The following is a 14,868-nucleotide window of genomic DNA, read 5'->3' as shown; positions in this document are numbered from 1 at the left end:
AGAGAGAAGGAGGACTCGTTTTGGCACATAACTAGTGAATATTTCACTCTTCTTCCCTCCCCAAATTGAATACCAGTTTGGTCTAGCAACGTGGGTGTCTACTGATTTGTGAGCAGGTGGTGGACCTCCTGGCATGGTAATGGTCAGGAGCAGAAGATGGGTTCAGAGCTGCGGTGCCGCAGCTGAGCTGATGGCAGTGACCCACCCGGCAAGAGGGGTTTGCTGGGTGACGTGGCAGAGCTCAAGTGGAGCTGAGGAGGGCAAGCTGGCGGGAGCTCCCACCGTCCGAGCTGTGTTCTTACTGGGTGCTTGCCTTCTTTCCCAGACTTGCCGTTGCCCCAGGTCAGCGAGCAGAGGGACCCAGAGCCAACTCAGATGCAGGGACCGCAGGGGGACCCGCTGCTGCTCTCATGTTCCCTGCAGGAGCTGTTGGCCAGGGACACCGTGCAAGTGGAGCTTATTCCTGAGAAGAAGGGCCTTTTCCTGAAGCATGTGGAATACGAGGTTTCCAGCCAGGTACCACCCAGTGTTGGGGGCTGGGAGGGGCACATCTGGGGCTGGGGTGGTGTGAGGGGAGGATGGCCACAGGGATTGAAGGCGCCCCCATGCCTGGTGGCGGTGGGCCCAGCTGCCCGGCACACTCACCCTGCAGCTTGTGGTGGCCCAGCCGCACCTGCAGCGAGTCGGCCGCCCTTGCCAGCCCTGGGCCCTGGGCCGCTGCTGAGGAAGCACAGTTGTGGGCAGAGCACCAAGGCTGGCCTGCTCGTAGTTTTGTCATGTGGGGGAATCCCTGAGGATCAGAATGCAGATCCCATAGAAGTGGGCTCCAGGTGGCAAGTGTGGTTTGCAGGACAGGACAGTGTGTGTCAGTCTAGTCCCCTTCCAGGAGGCTGCCCGTAGTTCTTGGCTGCTTGCTGTGGGCCGTGGGCACTAAGAATTGCAGGCTGTCTGTCATGGTTTAAAACCGCAGCTACAGAGCCTTTGCGCTGTGCTTACTCTTGTCAGCGGTTTGGACAAATGTGCAATGGGCCGCGTCCCCCAGAGTAGCCTCAGTGCCCTTAGAGTCCTGTGCTCCGCCTGTTCACCCCTCCGCCCCAGCCCCACACCTCTGCTCTTACTGTCTCCCTGGTTTTGTCCTTCCCGAGGCCATGTGGCTGGGGTCACATGGTGTGCTGCCTTTTCAGGGTGGCTCTGTCTTAGTAATACCACGTAGGGATCAGCATGGTGGATTAATTTTAAAGATGCCTGCTCTGCATGTTTTCGCATAAGCGCATGTGTCAGAGCTGGACTGGGTTACCCTAGTGAGTGGGAGGCTGCCTTGGGAAGCTGCAGGTTCCCTGACGAGAGGGTTTACGGTGGAATTTGCAGGCAGCTTCATTTGAGCTCAGTGTCTGCTCTGTCTCGGACCCCAGACTCAGCGTCTGGCCTGCCTTTGGACAGTCAGATCTGTCGCAGGGGTGCAGAAGTGCTTCTTGTGTTAGCATCTGAAGGTGTGTGTGCATTTTTACCTAAAATGAAGTAAAAAGGCATTATTTTTATGTGCAGCCTTTGAAGGGTTGGAGGAAAACTGTAGAGTCGAGTCTTGTCTCCTTCTGAAGGTCCAGAATACCAGGAGTGGAGTGAGGCTGTGTGGTATTTAGATGTTGTCTGACTGTCATTAAGGGTTCTCCTTCGGGTGAAAGCCTGGTGAGAGAGGGTTAAGATCTGGTAACATCCTCCATGGGTTCTGTTTGGGTGAAGAGAGCAGGTGAGGGGACCGTGGCACGGGCTGGCCTCTGGTGCCCAGTCTGAGCACCCCTCTCTTTCCTGCAGCGCTTCAGATCCTCTGTGTACAGGCGGTACAATGACTTCGTGGTCTTCCAGGAAGTGATGCTGCAGAAGTTCCCGTACCGCATGGTGCCGGCCCTGCCACCCAAGAGGATGCTGGGAGGTAAAGCTGGGTGTTCTGGGGGCCTGGGGCGGTGTGGTTCCACCCCAGGGTGCTGAGCTCCTGGTTCGGGGTGGACACCACCCCCTGCATGGGCAGGAGGGGATGGCAGTGGGACCATCCTGGCCAGGCCATGGCTGTGGCTCAGCACCCGGGTCTGGTACTGGAGCGCAGCCTCACCTGGTTCCCTCAGCCTGCGTGAGCCTTCTGCTTGATAACTAGTGTGCATGAAGGGCCCTGGTGCGCAAAGGAGAAAGGAGGTACCCGCTCCCCTGTCCAGATGGCAGTAGCCGGGATGCCCTGGACCCTTGGGTGGGGCATAGGGAGCGCGGCTTGCTTTGCCCGCTCTTGCACAGTGCTGTGAGCCTAGCAGGCATGCCCCCCATGGCACTAGTGGTCTTCCTGCAGAGGACAGTGCTAGGTGCTAGGTGGGTGATGTGACCTGCAGCTTGAGGAGATAAGAAACAGCAGATGGCGTCCCATTCCTGCTGTCTGACCTGCTGTTACCTGGGGCTAGGTGAGCTCCCTCTGGGTCTCAGGTCTTATCTCTACCCTCCCACAGCCTTTGCTGCAAGTCCTATATAGAACTCCCTGAGAAGGCAAGTGTCCTGAGCCAAGCAGTGGATTCTGCCATCTCCTGACAACCCTCAAGGAGCTTCCCTGAGCAGGGAGACGGCCTGGAGCTTAGCATGGTGGCCCAGCTGCCAGCCTTCCGAAATCCCTTAGAACTGCACATAAATACTTGTGCCTCTCGCTGGTCATTGACCAGCTCAGAACCTGAGAATGTAGTTTCTCCTATTCCTGTGACACTGGAATGGACCCTCCTCCCATCCAGGAGGCCACAGGAAGCTGAGGTAGACACCAGAGAGCATTTGGGAGGAAGGCGGACGCTCACTAAATCCCTGGTGTCTGGGTGGATTGCGTGTGGCTGGTGTGGGGCCTGGACATGGTGCGGTCAGGTGCCTGTCCTCAGAGCTAGCGCTTACGGAAACATGGCCTGCTCTTGAGGGCCTGTGGTCGAGGTGGGAGGGAGCCTCATCCAACTGTTGTCTGTAGCTTGTTCCTGTTGGTGGTTGGATCTAAGTGTCCTTATGGCGTCACTGCCCTCGGGTACCATTTTCTCCTTGAAGTGAAAATAGTAAACCCTAGTGAAAGCAGGTGCTGCTTGGACCCGCTACAGAGTGGGCTGTAAGTGACGTGAGTAGGCACATGGGGTTGAGTGAATGTACGCGTGTAGCAGAACCTCTGTTCGTGGAAAGAAGTGACAGAAATGGGGTCATAGAAGCTGTCTTTGATGTAGATTATCAAAATCAAGGATTGTGAGCAGTGGACTCTTGATCAACTCAGGTTTGAATGGCCTGGATCCACTTACACATGAATTTTTTTCAATAAATGTATTGGAACATTTTTTTGAGATTTGTGACAATTTGAAAAAGCTCTCAAATGAACCATGTAGCCCTGACTTACTGAAAAATTGAGAAAATGGTGTGCCATGAATGCATAAAATACATGTAGGTACTAGTCTATTTTATCATTTACTACCAGAAAAGTCAGCAGTAGGCTTTGAGTATTGAGTTTTTGGGGGAGTCAATGTTATGTATGGATTTTTGTGGGGTGGGGGTCCTGTACACCTGACCCCTGTGCTGTATTATTGATCAAATCAAAGAGGACCTGTGGTTTTCCTGGGCAGATCCCCAAACCCGGGGGCTTGGGGAGTGCAGGGTGTGGTGGTGGGACTCTGGCTCCTGCTGCCCTGGGCCTGGTGTCTGGTGCTGATTGGGGCTCCTCGGGGTTCCTCTGGATGCACTGGGCTCTGTCCGCTGACCCTGGGGGCTTTGTGTTTTTAGCTGACCGGAAGTTCATTGAAGCTCGGAGGAGGGCACTGAGGCGCTTCATTAACCTGGTGGCCCGGCACCCCCGCTTCTCAGAGGACGTGTCCCTCAGGCTGTTTCTGTCCTTCAGTGGCCCCGTGAGTATTGCCCAGGGAGCCCTGGCTCCCTGTGTCTCTGCTTGTATTCCTGATCTGCTTTTGTGTCCTTGGTCCCCTCTTGTCCCATTTCCCTGCTCTGGGTGCCCTGACTAGCTCTGCTTTACACATGGCTGCCACGCATGAGCTCTGTTTCTCTCATGAGTGTGGGGGGCGGGGTATGATTCTAAGAGGTGTCCTCAGACGGGTGTTATAGGATTTGGGGCATCCACTGGAGGAGGTGGATCCTCAGGGCCACACTGTGGGGCTTGGGGCTCATTTGCAGAGGGCTGTGTGCGGGAGGGCCCACAGAGGTCCCGCAGATGTGAGCCAGTGTTTACTTAGGCCCAGTGGGGAGGAGGGTGCCCATGAGCACCAGGAGTCACTGCGCACACCCCGGGGTTGAAGCTGGAAACTAAGTGGCAGGCTTTCCCCAGACTGTATCCTGCAGTCTTGATTAGAGTCAGGATCCCTGTTGGAGAGGACGCTGCACCGGCAGGGGCCTTTCTGGAGGGGAGTCAGCCTGGGGCCGCTCCTGTGGGATGTGGAGCATGCAGGCCCCATGGGGACGCACGGCCCGGAGGAGAAGTGTTCTGGTCTCCATTGCCGGAGGGACCCCAGGGCTCAGCTCCCACCTTCATCCCAGCCCAGGGAAGACCTGGAGCTGGAGGCAGGCTGGCTCCCCTCCCTCTGCCAAGGGCGGAAGGGCCTTTGCCCTCTCCTGGGCTGTGTGTCTCTCCCAACACCATTTCCCAGGCTGCTGCTTTTATGGACCCCAACCCAGCGAGGAAATGCTTGCTGTGACCTGCGCCTGGGGGGTGGACAGGTTCCTTTGAGCAAGGACGCTATTGCCAGGAGAGGAATGTGGTGGGATGGGGGCTATGCCCAGCTCGAGGCGTGGGGAGGGTGTGGCTGGCCCCTTGCCTTTTACACAGATGTGGAGTCCCCAGAACTTCCCGACTCTGTTTTCTTTTTTGGTAGAAAGAGAATTGGGGCAGATGATCTTGAAGGCATTTCTGGGATTCTAGAATTCCTTGACCCATAAACAACTGTGTGTTAGGATCACTGCTGTATTTCTGCAGTTCTTTGAAGGGGCCTTAAGACTTGGCTTTGCCCACGAGGCCTGCTGTCAGAGGGCAGGGATCAGGACCCCAGGGCTGCCCATGGTTCTCCTGAGAGCCGTGGGTCTAACTAATCACAGGGAGCAAGGGGCCTCAGCTTTTGTCTGTGCCCTGAGGGGGACCTTACAGTGCCTGATGAGTGGACCTCTGTCTGAAGTACTCTGTAGAGTCACTGTTTTTCTAGAGAGCCCCACTCCTGAGCTGGACATGTGGCAATACTGCCATTGGCCAGGTTTCCAGTCTGTGGATGACCTCTTAAAGCTTAGGGCCAGCGGGAGAAAACCCCAGAGGAGCGAGTTGCCCTGGGGTGCCCTGGGGCAGCTGGTGTGGAGGCGTGTCTCCCTGAGAGAGGACTGTCCTGCTGAGTCACCACATGGCCTCACGCCAACACCCTCAAAGTGGGTTGTTTCTCTTTTCCTCTTGCAGGACGTGCAGAACCAGTTAAGGGAGTCAGCTCAGTGTGTCGGAGATGAATTCATGAACTGTAAGCTGGCTATGCAGGCCAAGGTATTTTTCTAGTTTGGTTATTACTTCTGCTCTTACCAGAGCAGTGACAATTTGAACAAGTAGTAAGGTTTAGCTTGCCTCTGCTCTGTGTTGGGGAGTGCGCTAAGCTCCATCCCGTGGTTTCCTCATGTAAACCTCATCTCAGCTGTTCTGAGGCACGGTAGGTGTTCTGCAGGGCCCAGGGGTGGAACAGGCTCAGAGAGGCGCCATGTGCCCATGGCTGGGCTTCGAAGCAGCAGTGGGTGTCTGAGCTCTGCTTAGCCACTGAGCCGCCAGGCGCTCGTACCAAGTCCCCAGGCCTTTTCTGATTCAGCTGGACAAACACTTGGTCACCAGCTTTTCGGATGTCAGGGGAGTGATTGTTGCTTTGGTTCATTTTAAAGTTTAGTTAATATGTTCTGTCTTTTCCCAAAAAGAATTAAGGTTGCTCTTTGGTAGCTTTTTCTCTTTCTTAAACTGCTTCTCCATAAAAGACAGACTTTGTTACCTTCATTTTATTGCCTAAGCTTTGTTTTCTAAGTATCGTGTAGTTCATATTTAGTGGGTATTGTATTAAATAATAGTAGTTACTACTGATAGTTAACATGAAAGCTGGTAGAAAGTTACTCTTGGGGAATCAGTGTGGAATATGGAAGGCCTTTGCCTTCTGGGAGAGTCAGGACTTCATGGCCATTTCGAGCTTGAAGGTTTTGACTGTTTTTGACAGGACCTCCAGTTAAGTCCTATGCTCCAGTACCTTCCAGCTTAGTGTGTGCATGTCATGTCTCTTTCTTTTTGTGCAAAAAGGGAGGTGCAGTGCAGCCCTGCAGGAGGGGCAGCGGGCTCGCTGGTCGGCTCCTGTGTGACCAGGCTCACTGACCTGCCCAGCAGAGGGAGGCGTTCCAGCTCCGGCTTCTCGCCTTCGCTGAGCACATCATGCCACGTGTGGTAACGCAGTCTCTCCCTCCTCACCTGTCAGGACTTCCTGCCGGCTGACATCCAGACTCAGTTCGCTGTGAGCCGGGAGCTGATTCGAAATATCTACAACAGCTTTTACAAGCTCCGCGATCGGGCTGAGCGGATTGCGTCGAGGGCCATCGACAATGCTGCTGACCTTCTCATATTTGGGAAGGAATTAAGGCAGGGACCCTGTTCGGTTCTGCAGGGGCTGGTTGGGGGGAGGGATGGTCAGACTTGGGTGGCAGCTTGGAGCAGAGTACGTTTGCCATCATGACCCTCATTCTGGCCTGTTTGACTCCAGAGTGGGAAGAAGCAGTTTGGGGAAATGGGAGATCATATTTGGAAGAAAAAGGTGGAGAATTTAGGCAGAGGAGCGTGGATTCCTCCACACCCGAGTGCTTGCTTGCATCTCACAGCACATGGTCCCCATTGTCTGGATTAGACTAAGCAATTCATTTGACCCACGGAGTGGGGAGAGGACGCCATGGCTGCTCTTGCTTCCTCTGCACTGGGGGAGGCAAGACCTCCAGGCGGGACTCCACCTTCTCAACATGCTTGTGTGCACAGTCACCTGGGGAGGGGGGCTGAGGTCCCACCTGATCACAAGGGGCTGGGTTGGGAGGTGTGCAGGCTGCCCTGGGGGATTCAAGGCCTTGAGTGTCTCTCCCCGTGTCTTGTTTTCCCTAGTGCTCTGGGATCTGACACAACCCCGCTCCCCTCCTGGGCCCCTCTCAGCAGTAGCACATGGGAGTCCCTTAAGCAGGCGCTGAAGGGCCTGTCTGTTGAATTTGCACTGCTCGCTGACAGGGCTGTGCAGCAGGTGAGTGAGTTTGTCCTGGTGGCACCCGCCCCAGAGGACAGTCTGTGCCTGGACATGGAGCATCTCCTCCTCAGACGCTTCTCACGGCTCTGAGTCTTAAGTGTGTGGAGAGCTGTCTTGGGCCAGAACTGCACATCCCCATTGGTTCTTCTGGCTGCCCATTTACACACTCGAGGTGGTTCTCATGACAAGAAAACTCTTGGGAGTTGACTCAGCTGAGAGTAGAAGATACAATCTGTCCTTGAAAGTGTGTCCTGGACTTACCAGGATATCCGAGTGGACCAGATGTCCCCATTTGCTGTCCTCGGTCCTTTGATAACTCATCAGAAAAACAACTAAGCTCATGCACCCCAAGAGGCTCCCTCTCTCACCCCTGATACCCTTAGGAAATGCTTCTGTACACACAGGTGCTATTTGTGGAAGGCTGCACCCTGTAGTCGTTGGTGAATTTGAAGATACCAGTGTTTACTGCCAGAGGGACAGGGGTGTCTGGGTGTTTTTATGCTCTGAACCTGTTACATGACTTGGAGGGTGAGAGGTGCTGCCTAGTTCTTGGGGAAGTGGTCTTCAGGCTGCTAGTAAATAATAAATTAAATCCATGTAGTTGTGAAAGCCTCGCTGCCTACCTGAGACCTGGAACTCCTTAGAAGCAGGTCAGAGGCCACAGTGACAGCAGCAGGCCTGCTGAGTTTGGAACTGGGGGACTCTGCACCTGAGGAGGGGTGCTTGGGCATCCAGCACGCCTCCACATGCTGAGGAGGGAATCCGATCTTGTGGCGTGTATGGGAAGTCCTGGGTTTTCCTCCTCCAGGCCTGGTGCCTGTGTGTTCCTTTCGAAACTGAGTGTGGGGCGGGGTTCACGTCTCTGGGATCCAGTCCATCTCCAGGTCTGTGAAGCGCCCACACGTCCACGGTGGGGAGGACCATGAACGTTGTGTTGGGATTGTGGCCTGGCAGGTGAGCTCTGGGCAGCCTGCTCTGTGCCTGCTGAGGCCTCTCAGGCCCCTGTTCAGGTTACTTTGGTCCCCAGGTCTGTTACGCCCACCAATTAAAAGCAAGGGGTGGGGCTCGATCGTTATAAACTTTTTATGTGACCTGTTGACCCTTACTCAGAGCTCAGTCTGTGAAACAAAAATGAAGCTGCCCTGGTAGCAGGGCCCTCGGTCCACATGGCTGCCTCTTCAACAGTGGGGCCTTGTGGAGTGTAGAGTGGGGAATCCCGATCGAGGTCATTTCCAGTCTTTTCTGAGTCAGGCTTGGGTGCTGTGTTTCTGCTTTGAGGAGGGAGGGAAGGCCAGGCTTCCCACGTGGGCGACACGTTTGTGGCTTGGAGTTCCCCCAGCTCTGGGATTCTCTGCTGTCTCATGAATATGGCTCTGAAATTTAAGGTCTGGAGAGGTACTATTTCCAGAATATTCCTCACTGTCCTCGGTGGTTTCCATGTTGAAGTGAAATTAAGAGTTTGAATAGGAAATTGGAGGAGACAGACGACCCCTCAGGACTTGGATTCGCAGTCTCAGTGTGGCACTCGCAGCCAGAATAGCAATGGCTGGTTCCCTAACCCCGCTCGCTGCTCACGCAGCCAGGACAGCGAGGGCTGGTTCCCTAACCCCACTCACGTCCTCAGCTTTACAGTTTCTGGCCTGTTAGGAGACCTGGGTACACAAGTGGGACTCCTGGTGGCTGTCATGGCCATGGCGACAGGATGTGTACTTCCTGGAAAGGCACAGGCATTGGTGTTCAGCATCTCTCGTTGGACCAAAAATGGGACTTGGTGACAAATGGAATGACCAGGAGGGTCCCCTGAGTCCCTGCTGTGGACTGGGGGTGGGGAGCCTCCATGCCCGTGCCCCTCCATCAGGAACAAACAGGGCACCTGTGGCCACCTGGTATTTTCCTAAGTTTTAAAAACTTGTGACAGGCCGTTACTTCCCAGAAACCTTACTGGATGGAATCTTGGCTGTGTGTGTGCGATTCAGGGACCTGCAGCCTTTGCGCTCAGTGGGTCCAGGGGTCCCAGGGCCCACAACCCAGTGCTTGTGTCCCCATCCAACTGGTTCTCTGAGCATCGGTGCTGGGCAGGCCATGCACACGGTGGCCTGTCTGTGCTTGGAGCAAAGTATGACCGAACGCCCAGGCCGAGGGCATTCAGTCGTACTCATGTCCCAGGATGCCGGGCTCCCTGCTGTTACCAGGGACACCCATTCTTCCAGGGCTTCCCTCCAGGCCTCCGTGGGTGGGTCTCTGTGCTTTGGAAATGTGGTCCAGGTGTGGAGGCCTGCGTGGGAGCCAGAAGCGGGTGCCTCTCTGGCCCGAATCAGCCGAAGAAAGCCTCAGTGCTAACCTGGCTCTGGTTGCTTGTCTCAGCTTGAGGCTTCAGAAGCCCCCGCCTCTCCTCGCCCTGGGCTCCTTTTCCTTCCACTGAGGCCGCCCTGCCTCCCCTCGCATTTACTCCCTTTCTCAACATCCCTCAAAGCTCACATGGAAAAGCTGCTGGGGGAGGGCATTTGAGGTGCCCGCTCTTCCCGTGCATGCCAGGAAGGATTGTGCAGGGAAGGTGCATGCTGGGAAGATGGGGACATGGCTTGGAATGCTGGGAGGACATGATGTTGGACAGTGAGTGCAGCGGGCAGGTGGATGGGACTCAGGCCCTTGCTCTTCACCTGGTGTTGGCTGGGCTGCCGTGTGGGAAGGGTGTGCCTCTGCAGAGCTGGCAGAGCTGAATGTGAGCATGTCTGTGGGTATGTCTGAGTGTGTTCCAGGGGTGTGTGTGTGCCTGGGGAAGGGTCTTCCTGGCCTGTGAGGGGGCGCCTGGCCAGGTCTCAGTGTCGGGTAAACCCCGTCTTCCAGGGCAAACAGGAGGAGAACAATGTGGTGGAGAAACTGAACCTCTTCTTGGATTTGCTCCAGTCCTATAAGGTGAGTCTCAGCTGCTCTGTGGTCAGGGACAGAGCTTTTGAGAAGGGTCCTGTGACCTTGGAGGGGTGTGACTCCAGGGGGTGGAGAAAGACCTGAGAAGCCGGCCATGGAGGGACCGTGGGCCTTCTGCTCCCTGTGGTGGACTCTGGGCTGCGTGCGGCCCAACAGGTGGACAGATGGGCCTCTAGCTTCCCTGGATCTGAGAATGGAGATGGGGTGCGAGCCTGTGTGTGAGCATCTGGGTGTGCATGAGTGTGTCAGCATGTGAGCGTGCCTGAATATGTGTATGAGAGCATGTCTGAGAGTGTGTGGGTATGTCTGAGCGAGTCAAGAGTGAACATGAGTGTGTCCTTGTGAGCGTGTCTGGGTATGTCTGAGAAGGACAGTGAACATGAGCATGGCTGTGTGTGTGTCTGAGCAAGTGTGTCCAGGGGTGTGTGTGTGTCATGTCAGTGTGGGGGCATCCTGGCCGTGGACAAGCGTGTGGGGCTGCCTGGAGAAGTGAGCTGCCTCTTCCCATGGGCAGTCGGACCTCCACTGCTGCAGGTGGCCTTCTAACCGCTGGTGCGCCAGTTGGAGGGCCTGTGACTCCTGCGTGCTGAGCTCCGGGAGAGCTAGCTCAGTGCTGTGCAGAGTGTTCCAGAGGGAATTTCTTTGTTGAGTGCTGTGGTAGCAGGTAGTCTGGAACATCTCAGCCCCTGGTTCTGGGGCTAGTATTTCTCACAAGATTTCTTTCTAGTTGGGATGATTCCTGGGGCCCCTGGGGAAATGCCAGTGCTGCTGCCTTTGGAGGCACGCGGTCCTCCTGTTGCTGGGGTGACCCTGGTGGGCGGTCTGGCGGGAAGTGTTCCCATTCCCACCTGCCTGGGGCGGCTCGTGCTCCTTGCTCACGGCCCCACTAAACGGAGCCTGTTTTGCACGAGGTTTGTGTGTGGCACTGGTTTGCGCCATGCCCCCTGTGGCTGGACCCTGGCCTGCCTGCCTGCTTGGGGTAGTTTCTGAGGGCGGGCACCCAGCATTAGTGTTGCCTCTATGGTGCCCCCTCGCCGTCTGCATTCCAGCCCTCCTGCAGGGAGGTGGCACTGCTGACTGGTCCCTGAGGCTGGAGGCTGAGGGCACCAAGCGCCCCCTCTCCCACAGGACCTGTGTGAGCGGCATGAGAAGGGCGTGCTACACAGGCACCAGCGGGCCCTGCACAAGTACAGCCTGATGAAGAGGCAAATGATGCGCGCTGCCGTGCAGAGCTGCGAGCCCGAGGCCGTGGAGCAGCTGGAGACCCGCATCGTGGAGGTGTGTGTGGCGGGGTGCGGGGGTGCGAGCGGGAGGCTTGCAGAGCCTTTCTGGCCTGCTGGGCCCCCCGCAGGACTTCCCGCCAGTCCCTGTTGGCTTGAGGAGCTTCCGGAATGTGGCACACATGTAAGCGACAGCTGGCCAACACAGTGCGGGGGCACAGGCCACCGTGGGGGTCCCCTCCTCCCTTGGCACCTCTGGTTGAGCTGTGTAGGCTGCACTGTGCCTCAGTGGTTACACGCAGGAAAGGCTCGAGCCCCGGCTCAGGCGCTGTGCACTCCTGCCCTTCTAGTGGGCCAGGTGCAAGGGCGCTTTCTGTGCAGCAGGAGAACGCGATTCAGACGATGGAGCTGCGGAACTGCTTCTCCCTGTACTGCCTGCACCAGGAGATGCAGCTGGTGCACACCTACCTGCCCCTCACCTCCCACATCCTCGGGGCCTTCGTCAACGCTCAGATCCAAGGGCACAAGGAGGTGGGTCCCCTGCCTGCAGGTCTGCCTCCCCTCGCGGCTGCCACGGAGGACTGCTTAGCAGAGTTAGCGGATTGGGGCGAGTGCCGGGCCTTAAAGCAGCTCCCACTCTCTCGACCTGTGACTGGAGTGAGTGACAACTGTAGCCTTGTCCCTGTGACTCTTGGGGGAGGCGGTGGGAGCAGAGCGAGACTGAAGGAGCAGCTCCTTGTCTCCTGGGGGAGTTCTGGAGGTCAGCGGTGAAGCATGTAGACACAGGAGACTGAGAGCAGTGGAGAGAGGAGGCGGTGGGAGCAGTCTGAGGAGGTGGGGCACAGCCCGGTCAGCGTCCCCTGCAGGTGGCTTCGCAGCCGTTCTGGTTGTCCTGGACCTTTGTCGCTGCAGGGACGCTCTCTGAATTACTTAGAGCTGTGTAACTCTAGCTCACGTCTCTGCTCACACGTGTCCATCTCCAGACAGCCTAGAAACTGCAGGGCTGAAGAGGTCCTTGAGAAAGGGTCCTGCCGCAGGGTCACACCTGAGCTGGCCTGTGTGTGGCCTGTGCCTCAATGCTCTCTGCCCTGCTCCTCTCGTGCCTCCTGTTGGCACTGGGAGGACAGTCATCTGAGGGGTGCATCTGCTGGTGGCGCCCCAGCTCCTGATAACCTGGTGGTGGGTGGGGCATGAAGCCTGTCTCAGATCCCAGCCCTGTGACTGTCATGTGCTCATATGCCCTTGGCTGAAACATTTAACCCCTGGCTCCAGCTGCCATGTCTGAAAGATGGCATGAAATGTGACTCAGCTTTCCAAGATTGGCCTGGGGGTTTGGTGGGTAAAGGGCTGCAAGCAGCCACTCTGGGTAGGTTCTGTGGCTGTGCTGGGCACATAGCTGGACCACAGCTGTTCCGTCACCAGAGACTGCACAGACTTGGAAGGCGGTCTAGAGGGGTCAGCCAGCCAGAGGACTGGGTGTCTCTCAGTCTGATGGAGGCCTGTGCAGAGCCCAGGGCCAGGGGTACAGTCCAGGATGCTGGCACTTTTTATGGGGGCCGGGCAGCTTTCTGTATGCATAGGATGACCTCAGACCTGTGGTTCAGGAAGGTCATTGGCGATGGCTTAGAGGGCAGTTAATGGGTAGAAGGGGGCTGTCAATCCAGGTGGGAAGCAGTGGTGACAGGGCCGGTGGCCAGTCTAGACCCTGCTCTGAGGTCTATTGTGCCGAACCATGCGCAGTGTTTGTTCAACATGTGGATCACGGGGTACAGGCCTCAGACCTCCTCAGCCAGAATCTGGGGGCCAGGATCCAGACTAAACTGTTCAGTGAGGGAGAACTAAGGGAGGACGCCCAGGCGAGGCAGGTGCCACCTGGCTTAGGTGTCATGAGCCTGGCCCCAGACTTCTCAGGTGCAGGTGGTGCAGTGAGTCCCCTGGTCGGGTGACGTGTGCTGCACGTTCCCAGGGTCACAGTGTGCTTTTGCTGTCATGCGGGCCACTGTTCACCACTGATCGTGGGCACCCCCAGCCTCTCTGCTCCTCGTGCTCACGGGCCTCACCCTGGATGCCAGAGTGCTTGTGAGTGCTGGTGGCTGTGTCTTACTCCACCTTGTTTTGTTTTTGTGGTGGATGTTGTCCAGGTGTCTGGCCTGCTGAGCAGAAGGCCAGTGCCTCGGAGCTGTTAGGATGTGCTGGACCCACACAGCAGTGCTCACTCATTCCGCATTGAGCAAACTCGGGCTCCTTCAGCCATGCCTGCAGGGGACGGGGACCAGCCTCCAGTCTCCTGGTCTGGCCTGTGCCTCACTGGGTGTTCAGCCGTGGAGGCTGGGGCCCCCGAGCTTGGAGGGAAGGGCCGGTGCAGTCAGATCCGGTGGCTCTCGGGGAGGCCACCCGGAGCCTGGTGGCAAGCCTCGAGGCCCCCACGTGGCATTCCCCAGGGCTGTGCATTGGGCTGTGGAGCTGGCGCCAGCCCTCACAGGGCGCTGTGCCCTCTGCCCCCACAGATGAGTAAGGTGTGGAATGACCTGAGGTCCAAGCTGCCTTGCTTCTTCGCGGGACAGAACAGCAACGCCGTCCCCCCGAGGTCCCTGCAGGACGGTGTGTCTCCTCACTAGTGCTGAGTGCTTCCAGGGCCTCACTAAAGTCTCTTTCGAAACGCTGTGTCCCTGTTCACTTCCCTTAGACAGCGGCTGCCCCCCACCCCACTGGGCCCCTAGCCTTGGGCTGATGTCCTTGAGTGGGGCCAGGTGGCATGGCTCTCCTCCCCGTGTGGGGAGCAGGGCTGAGGACACCACTGCAGGTCTCTGAGCGTCCATGGAGGCCGAGGCCACGCAGGGCCTGTGCAGCCATGGTGGGTTCCTGATGCCTGCACTCTGCCTGTTAGTCTGAGGTTCCCTGGAACGGATGCCCAGGGGGAGGGCAGCAAGGAAGGTTTTCACAGAAGATGGTACCTGGGGCTGTGTGCAGGGGGCCTCACCTGCTAGAAAGGTCAGGAAGGGTCTGGATTAGCTGAGCAGGGAGAGAGGAGTTGAAATGCAGAGAGGGCAGGACTGTTCTGCAGCAGCATGCTGCCACGGGACAAGGAGGTGGCTGTCTCATGTGTAGCTGGTCAGCGAGAGGGCAGCCAGCTGCAGCTAGCAGATGGCCTGGCTTGGGGGCGGAGGGGTGGTGCAGGCACACGTGAGCTGGCAGCAGGGGCCAGCAGAGAAGGCTGGCATTGGGGGTCGCTGGGTGTTGTGTTGACTTCCAGGAATGAGTTGAGCAAGCACCCTGGGGCCTGGCCTTGAGGGTAAAGGGTCCTGCGTCCCACCACACGCGTGCTCAAATGTGCACGCTTGTTATGTGACCATGCCTTGTGCCTGGCGGTGGTATGGTGGGCTGGTTGCTTCTGCTCTGCGAACCAGGAAGGGCTGCTCTCCTCATTGCACAGAGAC

At 57.1% G+C, this 14,868-nt stretch overlaps 1 protein-coding gene across 10 annotated transcripts in view; it reads left to right on the top strand.

Annotated features, from left to right (window-relative positions):
- SNX8 (sorting nexin 8) overlaps positions 1-14,095 on the top strand; it is a 50,124-nt gene extending 36,029 nt beyond the window's left edge. For 3 of the 10 annotated variants that reach the window (XM_073214946.1, XM_073214947.1, XM_073214941.1), the window contains exons 2-11: positions 326-516; positions 1,813-1,930; positions 3,775-3,896; positions 5,441-5,521; positions 6,480-6,640; positions 7,148-7,280; positions 10,131-10,199; positions 11,340-11,489; positions 11,813-12,088; positions 13,939-14,095. In XM_073214946.1, coding sequence (XP_073071047.1) covers positions 326-516; positions 1,813-1,930; positions 3,775-3,896; positions 5,441-5,521; positions 6,480-6,640; positions 7,148-7,280; positions 10,131-10,199; positions 11,340-11,489; positions 11,813-12,088; positions 13,939-14,049 — 1,412 coding nt within the window. In that variant the 3' untranslated portion in view covers positions 14,050-14,095. Of the gene's footprint in view, positions 1-325; positions 517-1,812; positions 1,931-3,774; positions 3,897-5,440; positions 5,522-6,479; positions 6,641-7,147; positions 7,281-10,130; positions 10,200-11,339; positions 11,490-11,781; positions 12,089-13,938 lie in introns of all 10 variants that reach the window. The other 7 variants (XM_073214942.1, XM_037008502.2, XM_037008522.2 and 4 more) reach the window with 7 other exon arrangements.
- The last annotated feature ends 773 nt before the right edge of the window (positions 14,096-14,868 follow it).

This window comes from Manis javanica, chromosome 10, assembly GCF_040802235.1.
Source record: "Manis javanica isolate MJ-LG chromosome 10, MJ_LKY, whole genome shotgun sequence".
In the NCBI taxonomy this organism is placed as follows: Eukaryota; Metazoa; Chordata; class Mammalia; order Pholidota; family Manidae; genus Manis; species Manis javanica.
This window is presented reverse-complemented; position numbering and strand designations above follow the sequence as displayed.